This window comes from Eumetopias jubatus, unplaced genomic scaffold (genome assembly GCF_037043125.1).
Source record: "Eumetopias jubatus isolate StellerSeaLion01/CBP00866 unplaced genomic scaffold, mEumJub1_p1.0 scaffold_3, whole genome shotgun sequence".
Lineage (NCBI taxonomy): Eukaryota > Metazoa > Chordata > Mammalia > Carnivora > Otariidae > Eumetopias > Eumetopias jubatus.
The window spans coordinates 93,856,643-93,881,271 of NW_028274809.1; the positions used below are offsets into that span (position 1 = coordinate 93,856,643).

The window sequence follows — 24,629 nt, forward strand, 5'->3', positions numbered from 1 at the left end:
TCTTCCAGTCCCCTACATTTTCTCATTGCCATCACCACCGTCTTAGTTGCAGTATTGGTCTTCTCTTTGCATGACCTTAATTTCCTTCTTAACTAAATTTATAGCCTACTCCAGCCATTTCTAGACTTGTCACATTGTTTCCTCCCCATCAGACATGGCTGACCACCTAAATAACCACCTGAGAAAGGTGGCCAATCAGGTGTAAAAGCAAAAGTCATGAAATCAATACAAACTAAAGTCAGACACACGGTGTTATCTATACAGTTTTATGGAGATGATACATGAAAGCTAAAACATGTATTAGGCAACAGAGTCAGCAATTGGGTTTGTGTTTTTCAGAGCTCCCTCTGGCAGCAGTTGGGAAATGAGATCAAAAGGGAGGACTTGAAGTAAGGAAACAGGCTGCATTGGCTGTCTCTGCTTTAACACACCACCACAAACTTAGCAGCTCAAAGCAACAGAAATGTATTATCTCACAGTTCTGTACGTCAGAGGTCTGAGATGGCTCTACTGGTTTCTCTGCTCTGGATTTTCTAAGGCTGAATTCAAGGTGTCAGCTGGATGGACTCTCACTGAGAGTCTGGGAAGAGTCCATTTCCACGTTCAGTCAGGTTGTTGACAGAGTTCAGTTCCTCGTGATTGTAGGACTTGGGTTTTCTTGCTGGCTGTCAGGGTAGGGGTTGCCCTTAGCTTCTAGAGGCTTCTTTCTAGTTCTCGCACATGGGCTCCTACGTCTCAGGGCCAGCAATAGTGTGTCAAATCCTTCTCATGCTTGGAATTGCTCCCTTTCTTAAGGTCAGCTGATTAGTAACCCGAATCACATGTGCAAAGTCCCTTTACCCTAGATGAGTGATTGCCTGAATACCAGAGACAGGAGTCCTAGGGAGAGATGGTTAAGATACTGCCTCCCACACAAGTTGAGACATTAGGAGCAATGGGAATGGAGGAAAGAGGATGAAGAGAGGTGTTAGGAGATCTGGAGACCTTGGTCACTGATCAGAGAGAGGAAGAGAGAGGGAAGGCTCTAGGGAAGTGGACTTAGCAGAGCCATGAAAACAAAACCTGTGTGCCTGCAGAGGGGTGTGCTTTGGGAAAGTGTGCCGGTTCTTGCTGGACAACCTCAGCACGTCCCAGTGACTTGGCATAACTCTCTCTCTGAAAGCAGGTGTGAGAGATCACGCTGCACAACAGCACTGATTGGAAGTCTGTATGAGGAGCAGGTGTACACTGGATGCCTTGCCCTCCCACTGTCCTACCAGTTTACTTTCTACTGAAACTGAACCAGAGAGGCACCAGCCTTGGAAACACCAAGCTTAGTGGAGATAAAGGGAGAGGCATTATATTGGAAACCAGCTCTCCCCGGGCCCCTTTCTTCACTTCCAGGATACTAGAAGCCACATTTTACTTGCTAGCAGAAAATTAGAGAATTCCTCTCTGAAAAAAATGGAATGACCTTAGAATAAAGACACATAGACACTAATTATAAGCAATGGCTAGATCTCCACCAGTTCTTGGGACCCATCCAAACTCAGAGTTTGCAGTTAGCTTTTGAGTAGCTCCATCTTAAATGTGAATGGAAGCCAAGATCACCAGCTATTGTTTCAGTTGCTGAGTTCCCATTTGTTGAGGCCGGCCTGCTTCCCTTGGAGCCCTGTTAGGTTTAGGATGCCAGCGATTTATTTTGACCCCCAAAGCAGGTCAGCATCCTAGAGCCCAGCACTGTTTTCCCTGTTGTGGGCCACTTTCCAACACACTCTTCTCTTTTTGCAAAATTTGCCATCTTCTACTGCCATGCCCATCCAGGAATTACTTTAGTAGACAATGTTCTCCCTTCCCTATTTTTGAAAATAGGGATTTACCATAATCCTTTTGAGAGGTGGTATACTTACATCAACTTCCCAGCAAACCTCAATGGAAAATTAAATGGTGGTAACACAACCATGTTTGAGAAGTTGCCAACCTCCCGCTTTGTGGGTTGATTGATCTGTTTCTTGTGGTTTCCAGAATTTTGTGCTTAAATCTCTTGTAGGAAAGGTTATTTTTAGTTCTTAAGTCTCTGAATAGATTTCTCAGCATCTTTTAAAGTTACTGAATTAGGTCTCTAAGCTTTTAAACATTGAATAATACCTGAGGCAAGGCTTAATATCCCCTTGCCCCTCAAAGCCAGGAAGTGTTTGAGTTCATTAGAATCCACTGAAATACTTTAGTGAAGTGCTTTTGTCAAGGGAATAAAATGGTTGAAGAATTGGGGGATGGAGGGACGTGGGAAATTTAGGAACCAAAAGGGCAAGTTAGAGAATTCTAAAAGAATTCACTGTGATTCTTTTTTCTTCCTTTGCTTTCAGAATAACACACCAGTAGAAATGCAAATATATGAAAAGACAATCACTCTTCATAGGAGAAATGCAGGTTTAAAGCTATAAGGAGATGTGTATCACCATTAGCAGAGATGTTTTTAACTGACATATCTTGTGCTAGTTTAAGTGTGAGGAAACAGGTCCTCTCCTGCATTGCTGGTGGACCCATGTATTGGTTGGTACAAACCCAAAGGAGAGAGCAATGTGTCAAAATCTGTCCAGATTTAAAGCACCCAAGACCTTTGACCCAGCAGTTCTGCTTCCGGAAAATGTATTCTACATATATTTAATGTGTAGAAATATGTGTAGGGATATTACAGCATTTCTTATGATAGCAGAGACTAGAACAACAACCTAAATGCCATTAATCGGAAACTGGTTAAACATATGATTTATTCAAATAATGGAATAACATGCCATCATTAAAAAATAGGGCAGCCTGTGTGTACTAATCTGGAAAGGTCTCTGAGATGTATGTGTAGGTAAAAAGAGCAAGGTGGAGATTAGTGTGTATATTGTGCTACCATTTGTTTTTAAAAATAAAAAGTATAATGAGGAGTGACTGCTAATGAGTACAGGTTTCTTTTTGCGGTGATGGAAATGTCCTGGAATTAGTGGTGATGTTTGGACATCCTTGTGAATGAACTAGAATGCACTGAAATGTAAACTTTAAAATGGTAAATTTTATGGTTTGTGAGTTATATGTCAATAAAAATACAGAGAAAATGAAAGGTATAACCTCTACACAGAAAAAAATTCTTTCTGAAAGTATGTATTAAGAACTGGTCATAGAGATAGCTCTGGAGGAGGGAATGGGAATGGATGGTAAACTTGCTCTTCACCATATACACCACTGCATGCCTTTTGAGTTTTGAAATACGTGCGTGTATCAGCTAGTCAAAAAATTAACAGTTTATAAAAAGAAGCAAATCTGTTAATTATTAAATCTACTTTAACAGAAAAGCAGATTTCTAAGATCTTACCTACAATTACACAATTCCATCGTGATTTAAATTTAATTTTATTGTCAAGATACCAAATTAAGAAGTACTTGGAAATATGAAGAAATTCATGTTTAAACTAATTAAAAAGGAAAAAAATCTACAATAAGTGTAAACTAGCAGAGAAAGTGGGCCATGCTAATTAGAAGGAATTAATTGGGTAATTGCATTTTACCTACTTAAAATCCCCCGTCACCTTTAATTGGAATAACTTTCCTCTTTACTTCCAGTCCCTAAACCATTGTGTGGTACCGATAGTGTCGTGTAATAAGGTTCTGAATCCCCATCAAGAGTAGCTTTATTTCAGTGGAAGGATTCCATAAACCCTGTATGGCTGAAAATAATGGAAACAGCCTTAAGATTATTGAAGATGTGATGGCACCTGGTTAACTAAAAAGAGAATCACTTTACCCAAGTACACTGATACACTGTTATAACTGACCGAGGTGATTGGAGGAACCTTAAAGGAAAGGCCAAGAGGTAGGTAAACGTGCAGCGGGAGATTCTCTGTGCGGTGTGGCAAGCTGTCCGCACCCGGCTGTTAGCTGTGCATGGATTTGGTTGTTTCTTACTCCTACACCCACTCCACTTGGCCCCTAAGTGAAAACTGGTCCAGAGGATACTGAAGGACTCTTGAATGTCTTAGAAAAATAAATCTTGAAAAAACCCCTTTGGAACAGAGATGTGCTTCCCACACGTGGAGTCCACTGTAAAGGTAGGAAATATTCCCTAATGTTCGTGTTAGCACCATGAAGACTCCTGTCTTGCCTTTTCTCCTCTTGCTTTTACAAGGAGGAATGTGAGCATGAAGTAGTGAAACTCTTAGAGGAGAGACAGGAAATCTTCTTAACATGTAATTGTTTTAGATACATTACCAAAGAAGATGTTGCTGTAGCCTCACTGGACAAGGTGAAGAAGAATGGGGGCCATGTCCGTCTGATCACGAAGGAGTCCGGGCCACGGGAACCTTCTACACAGTAAGGTTTCATTTATGAGAAGGACATAGTAGTACTACGTGTACTCCTTTAAATTTCTGTATTCATATTTGTAATCATACTTGACCTTGATGTGGCCACTTATAAGTTAGAAAGAGCTTTCACAATATGGTAACTCCTCCATCCTCCTAGCAACCCTGTGAGGAATAGGAAGTCCTCACCTTACAAATGAGAAGGACCCTGAGACCAGGTGGACCAAGTGACCCACCCAAAGATACTAGATGTTCCCAGTCATGAGCTCTTTCTATCACAAGGAGCTTTTCTTTTAACACTTCTAACAAACAGCCATGGAAAATAGAAAATGGGCAAGCAGTTGTAGTAATTCCGTGTAGGACCTTTCAACATAATTGAGGAATGTACCTTTTCGTTTTATTTTAACAAATTGAGTGCATGTCCTGTCATGTTCATTTCTCATTTTAATTCAGTCAAATCTGAGTTTACCTGTAGGAGGCACATAACTGTTCCAGCTCCTAAAAGCAGTATTAGCACCTTGGCTGTGTCACTCCGTGGGTGTGACTGTCTGCTGGTGGTCAGCAGGGGCTCCCAGAGGGTGTCATGGAAGCCTTAGTAAATGGCCTCTCTGTCCTGCTACGGTGTGTGGTCCAACACAGAGCACGGGAGCCCCAACTTCAGGTGGGGTTTCACATTAGTCTGTCCTTTCCCAGCCTGAAGAAGCATTTTCTAACTTCTCATTTGCTAATTTCTTCAGATGTGTCCAAGTCTGATTGTTTAACTTGAAGATATCTAAATTCCCAAGAGAGGCAGCATATTTGTATTCAAATTAATTTTTTAACACCCCATTCTGTGCTTTATTTGGCACGGAGCATCAAGTGCTGACTATAACTATTGTTTCCACACTGAATCACAGAATCTGTGGGTCCTGCATTTACTGTTTATCAGTATAGAAACTTTGAAAACCATTCATTATATGAAGTAGTGACTAGTGTTAAGTGTTCATTAGTTACTTATTGCATGTTTTGCTCAATTCTAGAAAGTTCCTTGATGATGGAGTGTGTGTCCCATTTCTAAATCCCTGCATAGCCCAAGCTGATCTCACTGGGAAGCCTTCTATATCCAAAGGCTATCTGCAAGCTGTGGATAATGAAGGAAACCCACTTTGCCTTCGCTGTCAGCAACCCACTTGCCAAACTAAGCAAGAGTGTAAAGTGAACGCTTGGGATTCACGGTTTTGCTCTCTGAAATGTCAGGAAGAGTTTTGGATTCGATCTAATAACAGTTACCTGCGAGCCAAAGTATTTGAAATTGAACATGGTGTGTGTCAGCTATGTAATCTGAATGCACAGGAACTCTTTTTACGTCTGAGAGATGCCCCCAAAAGTCAGAGGAAGAATCTTCTGAACATTACCTGGATCTCAAAGCTCCCATTGGAACAGGTAAATTATAATCATGTGGCAGACAGAAGGCCGCATTGTACTGAGTGATGAATATTGACTCACTTTTTTTAACTTTTTAATATGGCAGTTTTTCAAAATATACATACAGAAGTAGAATAATCAACCCATAGACCCATCGCCCAACTTGAACAGTTATCAACATTTTGCCTTCATTTTCATTTGTCCCTCACCTCAATCCTTTTTTCTCCTGGAATTATTTTAAAGCAAATTCCAGACATTTCATTTCATTTCCTTTTTTTTTAAAGATTTTATTTATTTACTTGACAGAGAGAGAGAGACAGCAAGAGAGGGAACACAAGCAGGGGAAGAGGGAGAAGCAGGCCTCCCGCTGAGCAGGGAGCCCGATGCGGGGCTCAATCCCAGGACCCTGGGATCATGACCTGAGCCGAAGGCAGACACTCAACGACTGAGCTACCCAGGCACTCACCCCTCCGCCTTTTTTTTAAGTAATCTCTACATCCATCGTGGCGCTTGAACTCATGACCCTGAGATCAAGTCGCATGCTCTACCAACTAAGCCAGCCAGGTGCCCCTCATTTCCTCTTGAAATACTCTCATTATGGGGGTGCCTTGGTGGCTTCTCCGTCTCCTGCTCCCCCTGCTTGTGCTCACTCACTCTGTCAAATAAATAAAAATATTTAAAAAAATACTTTCATTACGTACCTCTCACAGAGATTTCCTTCCAACCTCCTTTCTTTCTGTCTCTTTCTAAAATATAATCCTATGCCCCAGTACCCATTATTACACTCAACATAATTATGATTCCTTAATAAATCCAGGCTTAGTTTCCCAGATTGTCTCAAAAATGCCTTTTTGCAATTGCTTTGTTCAAATTAGGATCACAATATGACCCACACACTGCATTTGTTCATTTAACTCTTATGTTCCAGTTAATCTGTAATATCACCTCCTTCCTTTTTTACACCATTGATTGTTCAAGAAACTGGATCATTTGCCTGTAGGATTTCCTACAGTATGGATTTGTCTCCCTCTAGCCTCATGGTATTATTTGACATGTTTCCCTATCCCCCTGATTTCAGAATAATAGTTATAGATATAGTGGTTTAATTAGATTCTGATTAAATTATTTTGGGAAGAGAGCTTAACAGATGATACATCCCATCAAGAAGTACCTATGGTCTGATTGTTCCACTTTTCATGATGTTAGGATTGAATGACAAGAGGCAAACAGATAACCCCCACAAAACAGTTCATTACAATGTGAAGAAAATATCTGTTCATCCCATTGATTTTACGATGGGATTTTTTTATTTTATGGAATTTTAGCAGAGCAATTTATAGAAAAAATATTATTCTTAGAAAACAATCACCAGGATTCACTTTTATTTCACATTAGAAACGCAACTGGTTTCTAATGGGATCTAATCAGTTCTAAGTTTCAAACTAGAGCAAAATGTATAATTTTGTAGTGTGCTTAATTTAAAAAAAATCACTCCTGAGCCATTCTCTCCCCACTAAAATAATGGATAAATTCCTGCCAGTTGGTCAAATCAGACATTTTTATTTACCTAGTATCACCGAATTATTTCTGCAAAGATGAATTAGCATGACTTTGAGACCTAGAGAAATACACTGTTTCCTTCATGATAACCAGAGTTCCTGAAATATCCTTTTGTCTAACTGGTGAGGGACACACTGCACCCATCCCAGGGGTGTCAGCCAGATGGCAGTCAGTGCTGCCTCAGAGCCGAGTCTTCTAGAAGACATGCAATGAAAGGACTCAAGGGTATCATGAAAGCAGCCTGTCCAGGAACGCAGAAGTTATTACATAGTGTACTACTAAAACAAAAGTGCTCCAAGGCTAGGGAGCACCATACGGCTCATATTGGGGAGGATCAGTCAGAGAGGGAGTGATTGTTTTAAGAGTTAAATTTAGGATGCTGAACACTGACCCCGGGTGATTGGCCAGGGAATTACTAGGAGGAATAAAGAAGCACATCTGGAGTAGAAAGTCCATCCGAGGAGAGACTGTTGAGAGCAAAAGAATTGGTTACAAAAGCAGACGAAATGGATTTTTTTCCCTCAGAACACGTCATGTGCTTGATGCACAAGACTGCCATTTGTAACTGCTTCTAACAATGCCGGCCTCAGCTGGACAGAGTTTACCACTCCAGCTCGCTGCCTCTTGGGGCTCCTCTGGGGCTGGGGTCCCTCTGCCTCCACGTGTCTGACAGAGTGCTTTAGAACCATGACACAGGTTCCCCTGGCCAGCAGCATGCAGCCGATTTTAATTTCGTCCTTGTCCAAGACCAAGCTTCATGCTCATCTTTATCACATTGAAAAAACTATAATGCTGAGCTGGTTTTACTGCCTCAGGCAAAATGTTAAAATACATCCCATTTTAAGGTAGGTCATCACAGATAAAATGTAAAGTGTATATATGTGAGCTGGCCTAAATAGTGCTGCTTTACGTGGACAACTTTGTTTATTCCAGATACGCCAGTGATAGAGATGTTGTGGAAACTTCCTTCCAGTCCATGGAACTGAGGAGGCTCCCAAATGAATGGCATAAATGTTCCCGCTGACAGCTGTTAATATTAATCTTTCACTGTTTATAATGACAGATGAATTTAGGTCAATAACTAAAGATTATTTGACTCCGTAATATACAGAAGTTTTTTTCTAATCTGATCTTACTTTTTTCACAGTTTTCTTTTAGTGACTATCTAAACTAGCTCAAAGGTGCAGAAGCAAGTAATTTTCCCCAATGTGTCAGGAGTCTTGGTATTTTATACTTGCTTATAATTTTTTCAAAATGGGTTAGGTAAGGGAAAAAAAACTTTTTCAGAAACATATTTTATTGCTTTCAAATTGCTAACCTAGAGGCTTTTTCCTACTCACAATAAAAGCTATAAAAAGCCATCCTAATGTGTTTTTCGCTGTGATTTTGCTGTATAAACATGATTGCACAAGGCAAAACCAACAGTTCCCACAGTGTATGGTGAAAAGTGCTGATCTTATGCTCTTACTGCAGCTTAATGAAATGATAAGAAAGCCAGGAGAGGGGCATTTCTGGCAGGTGGACCACATCAAGCCCGTGTCCGGTGGAGGAGGACAGTGCTCTCTGGACAACCTGCAGACGCTGTGCACAGTGTGTCACAGAGAGGTGAGTGAGGCTCTACAGACCCAGGTGACTTCTTCTGGGACAGCAAACAAAATTGACAGGCGTGGGAGACTGAGTGGGTGAATCCGTATCCCTTGTCTGGGTTCCGAGATGCCTTTATTCCCTTCATCACCTGAGTTTCCTCTCGGGGCCGATGTAAGTTCTCAGTCCCAGACAGAAGAGAAGCTGCTGTCCTTTGCATTCATTCTAGGACAGGAGATTGTCACCACCACCTAGAAGAAAATGAATGTAACTTACACAGTGTTGAAGAGACCCATCAACCTAGAAGACTGCTGAACTGGAACAGTGACGTGTGTTTGCATTTGCAGCTAAGGCTGTCCTGACATGTCAGAGAACATTAATAAATTCCTTCTAGGACCAACTCCGTTCAACATGCAGACATTACACTCTTGGCCAAAGTGCAAAATCTGTTATCCTTGGCACGTTTTTGAGCAGTTACCTGTTGCTTAAAACAGGAGGGAAAAATATGACAACATTATTTACCAACTAGGATGAATTTTTAACAGGCCGTCTAGTAAAAGGATCTACTGATTAAAATTTTCTTAGAAAGAAGCATACGTTCAATATGCAACTTTGGATCTAACTTTTTTTCCAAATTGTGGCAGGATTTAAGCATTTCCCCATGTTCCCATGATAAGCATTCATGTTTATCATCCCAAATGGCTACACATTATTGAGTCTATGTCTGTCATAGTTTATTTAGCCAGTCCCATACTGATGAACATTGAAGTGGTTTTCATTTCCTGTTTACATACTGTTCTTTCCATTTTGAAGTTGTTCCTTAAGATAGATCCTCAGATGTAAAAATCACGGAGTCAAGTGTTTGACTGTAGGAATTTATCTCCGAGGAGTTTTCCAAAGGACAGTGTTCTGCTCCTCTCCCCCCGGGGGACAAGAGTGCCCATTTAACTGAGCTCATCAGTGCTCATGTGCCAGGAGAAGGGCCTGCCACTATTTTGTTTACCAAAGATACTGAGGTTTTTAAAAATGCTCATCAGTGGTATTTACACTTTCGAAAACTGTTCAGATCCTTTGCCAGTGTTCATATGGTATAAGTACTCTTAGCCTTATTTTAATATTTTAGGTTCCTCAGTTTCTTCACAAATATAATTCTTACATAAATGGGATCCTGTAATAGGGTTTTTTGTTTTCTTTTTAGTTTTAATCCTCTTTTCTCTCCCCACGCCTTCTACCTGGATAGCTTCACACATACATGAACTTCAACTGGGAAAAAAAAGTCATCAGATTTCTCTGCTGTGAAAATTACTAGCACATTCAAGACCCATAAGAGAATTAAGATATAACAAAAAAGAAAATCCACCCCTTCCGTAATCACTGTTTTAGATTCTCATGAGAAATTCTATTTGTGGAAATAGCAGAAGAATTCAGGTTTGATCTACCTCATTTTGTTTTTCTGCATTGGCTTGGGAGTGGCTTCTGAGCCCACAGATTAGGAAGCTGGTAGGCCTTACGTGCACCACACTGTGAGAAATCACGAGACACCTCGTGTAGGCCCTCACTTAGATGAGGAGAATCAGGGCCTACTGTAGTCCCCGAATGAGGCATTCACAGTCTCACTGGGGAGTAAGTCATTCCCCAAAGCATCTGGTCCTAAGTGAACGCAGGACCTCAGGGCACTTACCAGAGCTACTGGGGGTCCTCTGCTTGTGACGTGGTGTCCCCTCTGAGGGCAAAGCACTGGGAAGTAGGCGTGGTGATAATGTAGATTTTTCCAGACTAAAGAAATACAAAAAGTTTTTGAGATTCTGAAACCAGTACTCTTTTCCTAACAGGTGTACATTTGTATATTTTTTAACTTTTAGAGAACTACCAGGCAAGCTAAGGAAAGAAGCCAGGGGAGAAGACAATGTCTAGCATCAAAGCATGGATCAGACATCACAAGATTTTTGGTGAAGAAATGAAGTGTAAAAAGTTTTGAATGGATGACAAATGGTTTACATGTGGAGGAACTGAAACCTTTTTTCTCATGTTTCTCAGATTAAGAGTGAACATTTTTAGAGCAAAAAAATCAAGAATTCAACTTGCCCTTTCACAGTATATGCTTTTAGTGTCTAATACCTTTTGAAAGTACTTAACACAAACTGAGATACAATACTAAATATTTCTGTGATCTTCTTGATTTCAGGCAGGCTCTCAATTAGGTTTCAGTGAGGTTTTGTTAAGCTTTCATTTCCCCCTGCAGTACCTTAATCATGGTATTATGCATAGACTGTGTTTTAAAAATATACTCTCAATTACTTGGGAAATGCTTCTGGATTAGTATTGCTTCTGAACTGCTGTGTGGAGATGCAGAACACTGGAAAACTGCATGGGAAATTTCGGAGGCAAATCATTCAGGAATTCGGGATCAAGCATGACCTTCCTGGTTAGTATGCAAGAGAGACTCTTGTTCTCTGACTGCCTCCAAAATGGGCTTCGGGTACACATTTTGAGTGTTGCCCTATTTGTTTTATTTCTTAGCACATTGTCTTTATTGAAAAGATGCTTCTGAAAATAAGCTAATTGGAACTATGGTGTTGGTAGAAGATTTGGAGTTCTAGATAGCAAGTAATTGTTAAAACTATTTAAAAACTGAAAACATAAAATGTAAAATGTCACTAAACTTCATTTTTCAGTTAGTTGGTTAGTTTATGTTAATGTATAAAACTAGGTTCACTGTCCAAGCGCCCTTTGTCTCCTGGTTATCATTTTGTTTTTAAAATCCCAGTCTTATTAGAAGTGTATTCCTGGTACCCCTTTAAAAAGGAGTGAGGATGATAAAACACTTTATACTAAAGCATGATCAGATGGAGATAATAGGTTTCAAAAATACAATGGTAATACTAACATGTCACTGACATTCAAAAATAAAAGCATGACAATGAAAACCAGGGTACAGTCCTGCAAAATGTCAAAGTCATGAGAGGAAAGAGTCAGAACTACACAAAATAGAGGTCCAAGCAAGAATTACATTCACGAAAGGCCTATTTGTAAACACTGTTTGGATGTAAATTTCATTTATTTGAGCACTTTACAATTTTCATTAGTAACTGATACTTTACAATGTAGAGGACTTGTTTTTAGAAAGACTATCCAATCATGAGTTATCCTTCCAGAGTTCTTAAGGTTTATAACTATTTTATTGCATGAGATCAAATAGTGTTTATTTTATAAATTAGGCCAGGCTTTCTTTTGTCTCCTTTCTGCTTTGCTCGCCAGGCTCTTTGCAGTTTTCTGCCTCATTGCCAGGGTAACCTAGTATTCCTCACGGCTGAGAGCTGAGAAATCAGCTGAGAGCTGAGAAACCGGCAGGCTGCTTTTCCTCCAGCCTAGGGTGCTTGCAAGTGAGACTTAGGTCTAAGTAGTTCAGGTGTCAGTGGCAGTTACCACTTTAGATTAAACTAAGGTGGCAGTTCTAGGAATAAAGTTCTCAGATATAATAAAGAAATGATGGTTTGAGATTAAATGACCCATGTGCCAGATTTCAAAATCCCAAACCAAATAAAAATGCCATAAAAGCATCAAAAAGAATAAAATACTTAGAAATATTTAGCTAAAGAGGTGAAAGATATATACACTGAAACTACCAGACTTTGATGAAAAAAAAAAAACTGAAAAAGATACAAACAAATGGAAAGATATTCCATATTCATGGATGGGAAAAATTTATATTCTAAGAAAGTCCATACTACCCAAAGAAATCTATAGATGCAGTATAATCCCTATCAATATTCCAGTGGCATCTTTCATAGAAATAGAGAAAAAAAAATTCTAAAATTTGCTTGGAACCACAAAACTCAAAATAGCAAAGCAATCTTGAGAGAGAAGAACAAAGCTGGAGGAATCAGGCTTCCGGGTTCAAACTGTATTACAAAGTTGTAGTAATCAAAACATTATGGTATAGCTAAAAACAAACCCATAGATCAATAGAAGAGCATAGAGAGCCCAATAAAACCATATATCTGCAACTAATTTTTTTAAAAGATTATTTTAAGAGAGCACAAGGGGAAGGGAAGAGAGAGAGAATCCTCAAGCAGACTCCCCACTGAGCTCGAAGCCCAACACCAGGCTGGATCTCACAAACCTGAGCCAAAACCAAGAATCGGCCACTTAACCAACTGAGACACTCAGGTGTGCCCCCCCTTTTTTAATTTATTTATTTTATTTTAGAGAGAGAGAGTCAACTGATTTTCAACAAAGAAGCCAAGAATATATAACGGAAAAAGGATAGTCTCTTCAGTAAATGGTCATAGGAAAACTAGACAGCCACATGCAAAAGAATGAAACTGGACCCCCTACTTTGTAGCATATACACAGATCAATTCAAAATTGAATAAAGTCTTGAATGTAAGACCTGAAACAATAAAACTCCTCAAAGAAAACAGGGAAGATTTAGGTCCGAGATGGCGGCTAGGAAGACCTTTAACTTACCTCTTTCCACAGACACACCAAATCTATACCTACATATAGAGCAGTTCCTCCTGAGGAAGAACTGAGGACTGATTGAACAGGTTCTGTACAACAGAGGATAGAGAGACCACATAGAGAAGAGCAAGAGAAACAGAGACAGGGTAACAACAGGAAACCCAACCCTGAGGTAAACTGCAGTGGGAAGGGACAGCACAGAGGGACCCATGCACAGATTCACCCATGCTGGGGCATGGAAAAAAGCATTTCAAAAGGCAACTACACTACCAGTGAACCAACCCTAGAACATTTAACAGTGAAGGAACTGCTGGAATTTTCTCCAGACTCAGAGGTGCTAGTGAGTACCATTGTTTACATTCATCCTTCACCTTGATGGCACAGATGGGCTCAAGGTCCCAGCACTCTAGCCAGCCTGCTGCATTAGCAAACACCAGGGCCCTAGCCCGTACCAGCCTGACATCTCCCCAGGGCGGCCCCCACACGCATGCCTCCCCAACCTCCAGTTGTCCCACCAAGGTGAGCCCAACACAGTGCACACCTGGTCACTCCTTTAGTGTGCCCATTACAGCTGCAGCCAACTTACCAAGATAATACAGGCACAAAACACTCCAGGACACCCCAGGCCTCCAACTGGTTTAGCTCCAGCCAACTCACCAGGGCACCCCCCGTGTGAGGCCACACCTACTATAGCTGGAACCATCCCCCCAGGATTCTCCAAGCACAGAAGGCCCTGGGACCACCCAACCCATGCTCACTTGAGTTCCAGCTATCCCACCAGGACACCCCTTTGGGGAGCGCCTGTCTATGCCTGCTTCATCTCCAGCCATCTTAGCAGAGTGGCCATAGACTGCCCAAGGAATTCGCAGGCCACACCCCTTACAGCTCTAACCAGCCAGCCAAAACCACGAGACGTATAGTCTATACCAGGGATATTCCTATACAAGTCCAGCCATCCAGAATGGGAGAGGTAGCTGTTTTGCCTAAGTAAAACAAAATGACGACAGAGGAATATCCTCCAAACAAAAAAAATGAGACAAAAGTTGAGGAAAAAAACTAATTGGAATGGTGATCACCAATCTATGATAAGGAGTTAAAAGTAATAGTCAAAAAGATGCTTGTCAGACTTGAGAGAAGAGTGGATGAAAGATGGAAGTATCACAATTCCACATTTCAAGATATACTACAAAGCTCTAGTTGTCAAAACAATATGGTACTGACACAGAAATAGACACATAAATCAACAGAACAGAGAGCCCAGAAATAAACCTACACATATATGGTCAATTAATCCACGACAAAGGAGGCAAGAATGTGCAATGAGGAAAAGGCAGTCTCTTTAATAAATGGTGCTGGGGAAACTGGACCACTTTCTTACACCATACACAAAAATAAACTCATAATGGATTAAAGACCGAAATGAGAGATCTGAAACCATTAAAATCCTAGAAGAGAACACAGGCTGTTATTTCTTTGACATTAGCTATAGCAACATTTTTCTAGATCTGTCTCCTAAGGCACGAGAAACAAGCAAAAATAAACTAGTGGGACTACATCAAAATAAAAAAGCTTCTGCACAGAAAGTAAATCATCAACAAAACTAAAAAGCAAACTATAGAATGGGACAATATTTGCAGATAACCTATCCTGTAGGGGTTAATATCCAAAATATATAAACAGCTCCTGTAACTCAACATCAAAAGAATGATAATCCAATAAAAAAATTACTTGATTACTTGAATAGACATTTTTCCAAAGAACATATACAGATGGCAAACAGACATATGAAAAGATGCTCATTACTAATCATCAGGGAAATGCAAATCAAATGGCTAATATAAAAAACACACAAAATAACAAGTGTTGACAAGGATGTGGAGAAAAAGGAACTTCATGCTTTGTTGGCGAGAAGGCAAATTGGTACATTCTCTAGGGAAAACTGTATGGAGGTTTTTTTGGAAAATTAAAAATGGAAATAATATATGATTCAGTGATTCCAGTGCTGGGTGTTTACCCAAAGAAAATGAAAACACGAATTTGAAAAGATATATGTACCCCTGTGTTTACTACATTATTTACAATAGCCAAGATATAGAAGCAGCCCAAGTAGCCATCACTATATGAATGGATAAAGAAGATAAATATAGGGGCGCCTGGGTGGCTCAGTTGTTAAGCATCTGCCTTCGGCTCAGGTCATGATCCCAGGGTCCTGGGATCGAGCCCCACATTGGGCTCCCTGCTCGGCAGGGAGCCTGCTTCTCCCTCTGCCTCCTGCTCCCCTGGTTGTGCTTGCCCTCTCTCTCTGTCAAATAAATAAATCTTAAAAAAAAAAAAAAGAATACACACACACACACACACACACACACACACACACACACAATGGAATATTACTCAGACATAAAAGAAGAATGAAACTTTACCATTCCTGACAATATGGATGGACATAGAAGATACTATGCTACATGAAATAAGTCAGAGAGAAAGACAAATACCATATATTTTCACTTGTATGTGAAATCTAAAAAAACAAAACAAAAGCAGAAACAGACTCTTAAATACAAAAAACAAACTGATGGCTGCCTAAGGGGAAGAGAGAGGCAAAACAGGTGAGGGGGTTAAGAAGTACAAACTTCCACTTACAGTAAGTTACAGAGATGGAAAATACAGCACAGGGAATACTGTCAATAATAATGTAATAATTTGGTATAGTGAAAGATAGTGACTACACTTATTGTGAACACTGAATAACGTATTGAACTGATGAATCACTATGTTGTACGGTTCAAACTAATATAACATATGTCAACTATACTTCCAAAAAAGTAGAGAGTGAGCCCCTTGATGGCAGTCTTTTGGATTTGACATCAATAGCAACAAAAGCAAAAATAAACAGGTGGGACTATATTAAACTTAAAAGCTTCTATAAAGTAAGGAAACTATAAGCAAAATGAAAAGACAACCTCCAAAAAGGAAGAAAATATTTGCAAACATACTCAAGAGGTTAATATTCAAAATATGTAAGGAACTCATATGACTCAATAGTAAAAAAACAACCCAATTTAAAAATGGGCAAAGGACCTGAATAGACATTTTTCTAAAGAATGCATAAAATGGCCAGTATCACTAATCATCAAGGAAATGCAAATCAAGACCACAATGAGATATCACCTTGCACTGGTCAGACTGACTACTATCAAGACAAGAGATAATAAATGCTGGTGAAGATATGGAGAAAAAGGAACCCTTAGGCACTACTGGTGGGGATGTAAATTGGTAAATTTCCACTATGGAAAATGTGTTGGTGGCGCCTGGGTGGCTAAGTGGCTGCCTTCAGCTCAGGTCATGATCCCAGGTTCCTGGGATCGAGCCCCGTATCCAGCTCCCTGCTCCTCAGGAAGACTGCTTCTCCCTCTCCCACTCCCCCTGCTTGTGTTCCCTCTCTTGTTGTGTCTTTCTCTGTCAAATACATAAAATCTTAAAAAAAAAAAAAAGTGTTGGTTCCTCAAGAAATTTAAAACGGAACTACCATATGAGACCACAATCACACTACTCCATATATATCCAAAGTGAATAAAACCACTATCTCAAAGAGGTATCTGTACACATTCCTTGCAGCTTTATTCACAATAGTCAAGGTATGGAAACAACCTAAGTGTCTGTTGACAGATGAATGGATAAAGAAAGTGTAGTAGGTGTCTACAATCAATATTATTCAGTTCTTAAAAAGACAAAAATCCTGGTGGGGTTCCAAGATGGCAGCATAGGAAGATATCCTGAGCTCACCTCCTCCCATGGACACACCAAAGTCACAGATACATAAAGACTAATTCTCTCTGAAAAAGACCTCTAAAGACTTACAGAACAGCTGTTCTACAACACAGGGCAGAAAAGAGAGAGAGAAACCCACCTACAAAATGATGGGAGGGGCAGAGAAGTGCTCCTGCCAGGACTCCTACCTCCAGTACATCAACCCACAAGAGGGAGAGATATCGCAAACTCACAGGTCCTCTCTGAGGAACAAGGGGTTTGAGCTCCACATCAGACACCCCACCCATGGGACTTGCACTGAAAAGAAAAGCCCCCAAAACAGCCGCCATTGACATCAGCAGAGCTAACATCCAGGAGAGCCAGAGGACTATAGGAAACTGAGGTTCTGCTTTTCAAGGGCTGACACACAGACTCCCTTGCTACAAGTCCCAATGCAGAGGCAGTAGTTTGAGGAGCTGGACTCTGTGTGAGGGAGGTTCATTTATTAGTCTTAGGGAGTATACCAGAAGGGCGGGGGGTTGAGTATAGATCTCTACAGAGAGAGGTGCTGACAGGTGATCTTTAATTTTCTCTCCTTCCTTGCTAGCCCTGTGCTGGACAATGCCAATTTTGGTGCTCATAATCTTCCTCATTAGTGCCACTTCCTCATTAATGTGGTCCCCCCAATGTCCTGCAGCCCTGCCCTACCAGACCCAGCCCCATGCTTATCCACCATGCCTCCATCCTGTGAGATCTGACATGTGGACTCCAACCACAACAGTGCCCCCAGCCCACCAGATCCAGTAGAAGGCTTATCCAAGCCCCACACAACTCCATGGTGACCCTTGCCTTACCATATCCAGTGGATAAACACTCCCCAGTCTGGTGCTTATCCACCGTGGCCTACAGCTGGCAAGACCCAAAAAGTGAACACACTCTGCACAGGCAATACTCCTTGAACATCTGGCAGTGGCTCAGGGTGCGGGGTGGGGTTGTATTTCTGGGCTCCACAGGACTCAAACATTCAAGAGAGACAGAGCTTGGCAGGCTTCCACCCAGGATATTACACAAACAACAGAATGCAACACATCCCCAGTCTTCCAATGAGTAACCCTTCAAGTCTGGGAGAGAGAACTGCTTCCCTGAATATATAGAAATAAATGCAGAGAGCCAGACACAATTAGGAGGCAGGGGAAGATGATCCAAATGAAAGAAACAAGACAAAACCTCAGAAAAATACATTAACGAAATGGAGATAAGCAATCTACCTGATAAAGACTTCAAAGGAATGGGCATAAAAGTTGTTCACTAAACTCAGGAGAAAAATGAATGAACACCATGAAATCTTCAACAAGACAGAAATATAAGAAACGTACACACATATAAGTTACAGAGCTAAAGAATATAATACCCAAACTAGAGGGGTTCAACAACAGACTGGATGAAGCAGAACTGATTGGCAAACCGGAAGGAAAAGCAATGGAAATCATACTGGACAGAGCAGCAAAAAGAAAAGTAATTTTTTTTCCGAAGTTTCAACAGGACATTTATATAGCAAGTTGCTAGGCATACACCATGAAATGAACAAATAATATAAAAAGTTTATGTAGATAAGAGATTCATTTTTATTTCTCCAGTGACAATATTCACAGTTGAATATAAATTAAAGTCCTGCTTGGACACCAAAGCCAGGTCCTTTGGGTGGTTCAGTCAAAGAGGTAAGACCTCCAGCTGGCTCACAAGAGAAGCGTCCACTCCTTGGCCCAGGTTTTGGAATTTTGCCAGCTTTGAGCTCATCAATAATTTCTTTGATATCCTTAGGTGTCAGATCCTCATAGTAGTTGTCATTTATTTGAACCATTGGTGCATTTACACAGGCCCCTAAACATTCCACCTCTATAAGAGTGAAAAGTTTATCAGGTGTAGTCTCCCCAACCTCTATTCCAAGCTTTTTCTGAATGGCCTCCAGTATGCTGTCAGAGTTTCGAAGCATGCAAGGTGTAGTAGTGCAGAACTGAATGTGATACTTTCCAACTGGCTTTCGATTATACATTGTATAAAAAGTTGCTACTTCATATACTCTCATTGGAGGTACTTGTAAAACTTCTGCAACCTTGTTCATAGCAGAGATGGGCAGCCATCCATTCTGTCTTTGGGCTAAATCCAGGACTGGAAGCACAGCTGCTGCTTTATGTCCTTCTGGATAGTTTTTTACAATTGCCTCTATCCTCTTAAAGTTTTCTGGTGTGAAATCAAATGGAGTATCTGGGTTATTCTCAGGAGTATCTCTGTGCACAAATAAGGCTCCTCCAGCTCCATTTTGCACAGCTGTCTTATGTAAATTCCTTGTATGTCTCCCCCACTGGGCAGTGAGACCAGCCGCCTTGGCCCAGAGCACTGCGGAAAAGAACACGGTGGACCAAGAAAAATAATTTTTTAAAAAGGAATGGGAACATTAGGACAACATCAAGTAGAATACACATTCACATTAGGGTTCCCAGAGGGAGAAGAGAGAATGGACCAAAAAAATTTTGAAGAAAGCTGAAAAGTTTCCTAATTTGGGGAATGAAACAGGCATCCAGGTCCAAGAAGTCCAAAGACTCCTAAATAAAATGAACCCCAAGAGATCCACACCAAGACACATAATTGTAACAGCAAAAGGTAAAGACAACCTGAAAAGCAGCAAGAGGAAAACAACTTATCAGATATAAGGCTTTCAACATATTTCTCAACAAAAACTTGGAGGCCAGAAGAGAGTGGCATGACATAGTCAAAGTGCTGAAAGGAAAATATTTCCAGTCAAGAACTCTAACCCAGCATGGTTATTCAGAATTGAAGGAGAGATCAAGAGTTTTCCAGGGGCGCCTGGGTGGCTCAGTCAGTTGAGTATCCAACTCTTCATCTCAGCTCAGGTCTTGATCACGGATGGGGTCCTGAGTTCAAGCCTTATGTTGGGCTCCATGCCAGGCGTGGAGCCTACTTTAAAAAGAAAACTTTTTCCAGAAAAGCAAAAGCTGAAGGGGTTTATCACCACTAAACTGGCCTTACAAGAAATGTTACAGGGAATTCTTTGAGCTGAAAAGAAATACAAAACATACAAAAGTAAAAATCTCACTGGAAAAAATAAATATATAGTAAAGGTAATGGATCAATCACTTATAAAGCAAGTGTGAATGCTAAAAACCAAGAGTAGTAAATTTAAACTACAATAATCAGGTAAGGGATACATAAAATAAAAATATGTAAAATGTGACATCAAAAATATGAATCATTGGAGTGACTGAGTAAAAATATAATGGTTTGGAATGTATTCAAACTTAGGTTGCTAAAGAATAAAACCAACTGTTATATACATACGATCCTGTGTGAGACTCAGTAACCACAGGCAAAAACTCATAGGTAAATGCACAAAAGAAAATGAGAATGGATTCTAAACATCACATCACGCTAAAGAAAGCCATCAAACCACAAGGCAAGAAAGAAAAAAAGGAAGAGTGAAGAACTATTAAAAAGCCAGAAAACAATTAACAAAATGGCACTTCACAAACTGACAATAGGTACATACTTACCAATAATTCTTCTAAATGTAAATGGACTAAACTCTCCAATCAAAAGACACAGAATGGCTCAGTGAATAAAGTACAAGACCTATCAATATGCTGCCTAAAAGAGACTTCAGAAGACAGACACATTAAGACTGAAAGTGAAGAGATGGAGAAAGATATTCCATGCAAGTGGAAATGAAAAGAAAGCTCATTGCAGCTATACTCATATCAGACAAAATAGACTTTAAAACAGACTGTAATAAAGACGCTCATGCAGCTATACTCATATCAGACAAAACAGACTTTAAAACAGACTATAATAAAGACAAGGGTATTTCATAATGATAAAGAGGTCAATCCATCAAGAAGATACAATGTTTACACACACACATACACACACCCCATAGGATCACCAAAATATATCAAGAAAAAATTAACATACCCAAAAGAAAAATTGACAACAATGCAAAAATAGTAGGGGATGTTAACATCCCACTTACATGAGTGAATAAATTAACCAGAGAGAAAATCAATAAGGAAATATCAACCATAAATGGCACATAAGAACAAATGTACTTAACAGATATATATAGAACAGTCAATCCAAAAGCAGCAGAATACACATTCTTCTCAAGTGCACATGGAACATTCTCCAGGATAGATCACACATTAGGCCACAAAGAAACACTGCAATAAATTTAGGAAGGTTGAAATCACAAGCACCATCTTCTCTGATCATAGTGGTATGAAACCAATCAAGTACAAAAATAAAAGTGGAAAAAAACACCAAAATGTGGGGATTAAACAACACACTACTGAACAACCAGTGAGTCACTGAAAAAAATCAAAGAAGAATTTCTTTTTAAATAATGACAATTTAAAACAGAAATAGGACATGCCAAAATCTATGGGATGTAGCAAAAGCAGATCTAAGAGGGAAGTTCATAGCAATACAGTCTTACCTGAAGAAGAAAAATTAAAAAAAAACAAAACAAACAAAAAAACAATCTAACTGTACACCAAAAAGAACTTGAAAAATAAGAACAAATAAAACTTAAAGTAGTAGAAGGAAGGAATTAAAGATCAGGGTGGAAACAAATGAAATAGAAACTTAAAAAAAATAGAAAATATCAATGAAGGGGCACCTGGGTGGCTCGGTTGGGCGTCTGACCCTTGATTTCGGCTTGTGTCATGATCTCAGGGTCTTGGTGTCAATCCCCGCTTCGGGCTCCATGCTTAGTGAGGCGTCTGCTCTTTCTCCTTCTCCCTCTGCCTCTACCCCTGCTATACTCTCTCTCTCTCTAAAATAAATAACTCTTAAAAAAAAGAAAATATCAATGAAACTAAGAGATGGTTCTTTGTAAAGATAAACAAAATTCACAAACCTTTACCTAGAGTAACCAACACAAAAAAGGAAGGGTCAAGTAAAATCAGAAATGAAAGAGAAGTTATAACTAATACCACAAAATACAAAGGATCATAAAAGACTACTATGAACAATTACATACCATTAAACTGAACAACCTGAAAGAAAGGGAAAAATTCCCAGAGACATGCAATCTTCTAAGACTAAATCATGAAAAAATAGAACATTTGAATAGACTGGTTACTAGTAATGAAATTGAGTAAGTAATCAAAAACCTCCCACAAAAAACAATAGTCCAGGACCACATGGCTTCACTAGTGAATGCTACCAAAGAAGATTCAATAGCTGTCCTTCTCCAAGTCATCCAAACGACAAAGAGGAGAGGAGGGAATGCTCTCCAACTCATTTTATGAGGCAAGCATTACCCTGATATTAAAACCAGAGAAAAACAACACCAAAAAAAAAAAAAATTACATGCCAATATTCTTAATGACCATTAATGCAAAAATACTCAACAAAATATTAGCAAAAAGAATTGAACAATACATTAAAAGGATTATATACCATGATTCAGTGGGATTTATTCCAAGGATGCAAGGCAGGTTCAACATCTGCAAATTTTTTGACATTACACACCACATTAACCAAATGAAGGACAAAAATCATATGATCATCTCAATAGATGCAGAAAAAGCATCTAACAAAATTCAACATTCATTTATGATAAAAACTCAAGAACATGGGGATAGAGGGAATATAACTCAATATAAGAAAGGCTATATGATACAAAACCACAGCTAACTTTACACTCATTCGTGAAAGCTGAAAGATTTTCCTCTAAGATGAGGAATGAGACAAGGATGCTTACTCTTGCCACTTTTATTCAACATATTTTAATTCCTAGCTACAGTGATTAGATAAGAAAAAGAAATAAAAGTCATCCAAATTAGAAAGGAAGAAGTAAAACTGTCAGTATTTGTAGATGACATGATACTCTAAACAGAAAACCCTAAAGACGCCATCAAAATACTGTTATAACTAATGAATGAATACAGTAAAGTTGCAGGATACAAAATCATTATACAGAAATCAGTGGTGTTTCTAAACAATAATAACATACTATCAGAAAGAGAAATTAAGGAAATGATTGCATTTCCAATTTCATCAAAAAGAATAAAATACATAGCAATAAATTTAACCAAGGAGGTGAAAAACCTATACACTGAAAACTATGATACTGAAGAAGAAGGAACAAATAAATTGAAAGATATTCTGTGCTCATGGGTTGGAAGAATCAATATTGTTAAAATGTCTATACTACCCAAAGCAATCCCTATAAAAATTCCAGTAGCATTTTTCACAGAACAAATAAATCAAGAATTCGTGGGGAACCACGAAAGATCCCCAATAGCCAAAGCAATCCTGAGAAACAAGAACAAACATGGAGGTATCACACACCCTAACTTGAAACTATATTACAAAGGTATAATAATCAAAACAATATGGTATTGGCATAAAAAAAGACACACAGATCAGCTGAACAGAAGTGATACCCCATAAATAAATATACCCACACATATAAACATAATTTATGACAAAGGCGCCAAGAATATACAATGTAGAAAGGACAATCTCTTCAATAAATGGTGCTGGGGAAAATAGACAGCTACATGTAAAAGAATAGAACTAAACCACTATCTTCTACCAAACACAAAAATTAGCTCAAAATGGATTAAAGACTTGAATGTAAGACCTGAAACCAGAAAATTCCTGGAAGAAAACACAGGCGGTTGGATCCTTGACCTCAATCTTAGTTAAGGTTTTCTGGGTCTGATGCCAAAGGCAAGGGAAACAAAAGCAAAAATAAATAAATGGGACCACATTAAAGTAAAATGTTTCTGCACAGCGAAGGAAACCATCATCAAACTGAAAAGGCCACCTGCAGAATGGAAGATGTTATTTGCAAATCAAATATCCATCAGGGGGTTAATATCCAAACTAAAAGAGAGCTCATACAGCTTAGCCAAAAAAAACCAAAACCAAAACCAAAACAAAAACCAAACAACTTATTTAAAAAAATGGACAGAGGATCTGAACAGACATTTTTCCAAAGAAGACATTCAGGTGACCAAGAGACACATGAAAAGATGCCCAACATCACTAATTGTTAGGGAAATGCAAATTAAAGCCACAGTGAGATATTACTTCACAAAGATTAGATTGGCTATTATCAAAAAGAGAAGAAACGACAAATATTGGTAAGACTGTGTAAGAAGAAAACCCTCATACTCTGTTGACAGGAATGTAAATCGGTATAGCCACTATGGAAAACAATATGGAGATTCCTCTAAACATTAACAATGGACTACCATATGATCCAGCTCTCCACTTCTGGGTATTTATCCAAAGAATACAAAAACATTAATTCAAAAAGATGTATTCCAATATTCAGAGCAGCATTATTTACAATAGCCAAGATATGGAAACAAGCTAAAATGCCATTGATGGATAAATGCATAAAGACGGTATGGTGTATATATACAATGGAATACTACTCGGCTATTAAAAAAAAAAAGAGTGATATCTGACCATTTGCAACAACATGGATGGGCCTTGAGGGTATGATGTTAAATA

At 39.3% G+C, this 24,629-nt stretch overlaps 1 protein-coding gene and 1 pseudogene across 3 annotated transcripts in view; one reads left to right on the top strand and one right to left on the bottom strand.

Annotated features, from left to right (window-relative positions):
- ZRANB3 (zinc finger RANBP2-type containing 3) overlaps nucleotides 1-11,598 on the top strand; it is a 295,703-nt gene extending 284,105 nt beyond the window's left edge. For 2 of the 3 annotated variants that reach the window (XM_028101349.2, XM_028101348.2), the window contains 4 exons: nucleotides 4,225-4,335; nucleotides 5,345-5,747; nucleotides 8,763-8,894; nucleotides 10,736-11,598. In XM_028101349.2, the coding sequence (XP_027957150.1) occupies nucleotides 4,225-4,335; nucleotides 5,345-5,747; nucleotides 8,763-8,894; nucleotides 10,736-10,834 (745 nt within the window). In that variant the 3' untranslated portion in view covers nucleotides 10,835-11,598. Of the gene's footprint in view, nucleotides 1-4,224; nucleotides 4,336-5,344; nucleotides 5,748-8,222; nucleotides 8,348-8,762; nucleotides 8,895-10,735 lie in introns of those variants that run through there. The other variant, XM_088021735.1, reaches the window with a different exon arrangement.
- Nucleotides 11,599-18,690: 7,092 nt separating this feature from the next.
- LOC114207265 (NADH dehydrogenase [ubiquinone] flavoprotein 2, mitochondrial pseudogene) lies at nucleotides 18,691-19,503 on the bottom strand (annotated as a pseudogene).
- Between the last annotated feature and the right edge of the window lie 5,126 nt (nucleotides 19,504-24,629).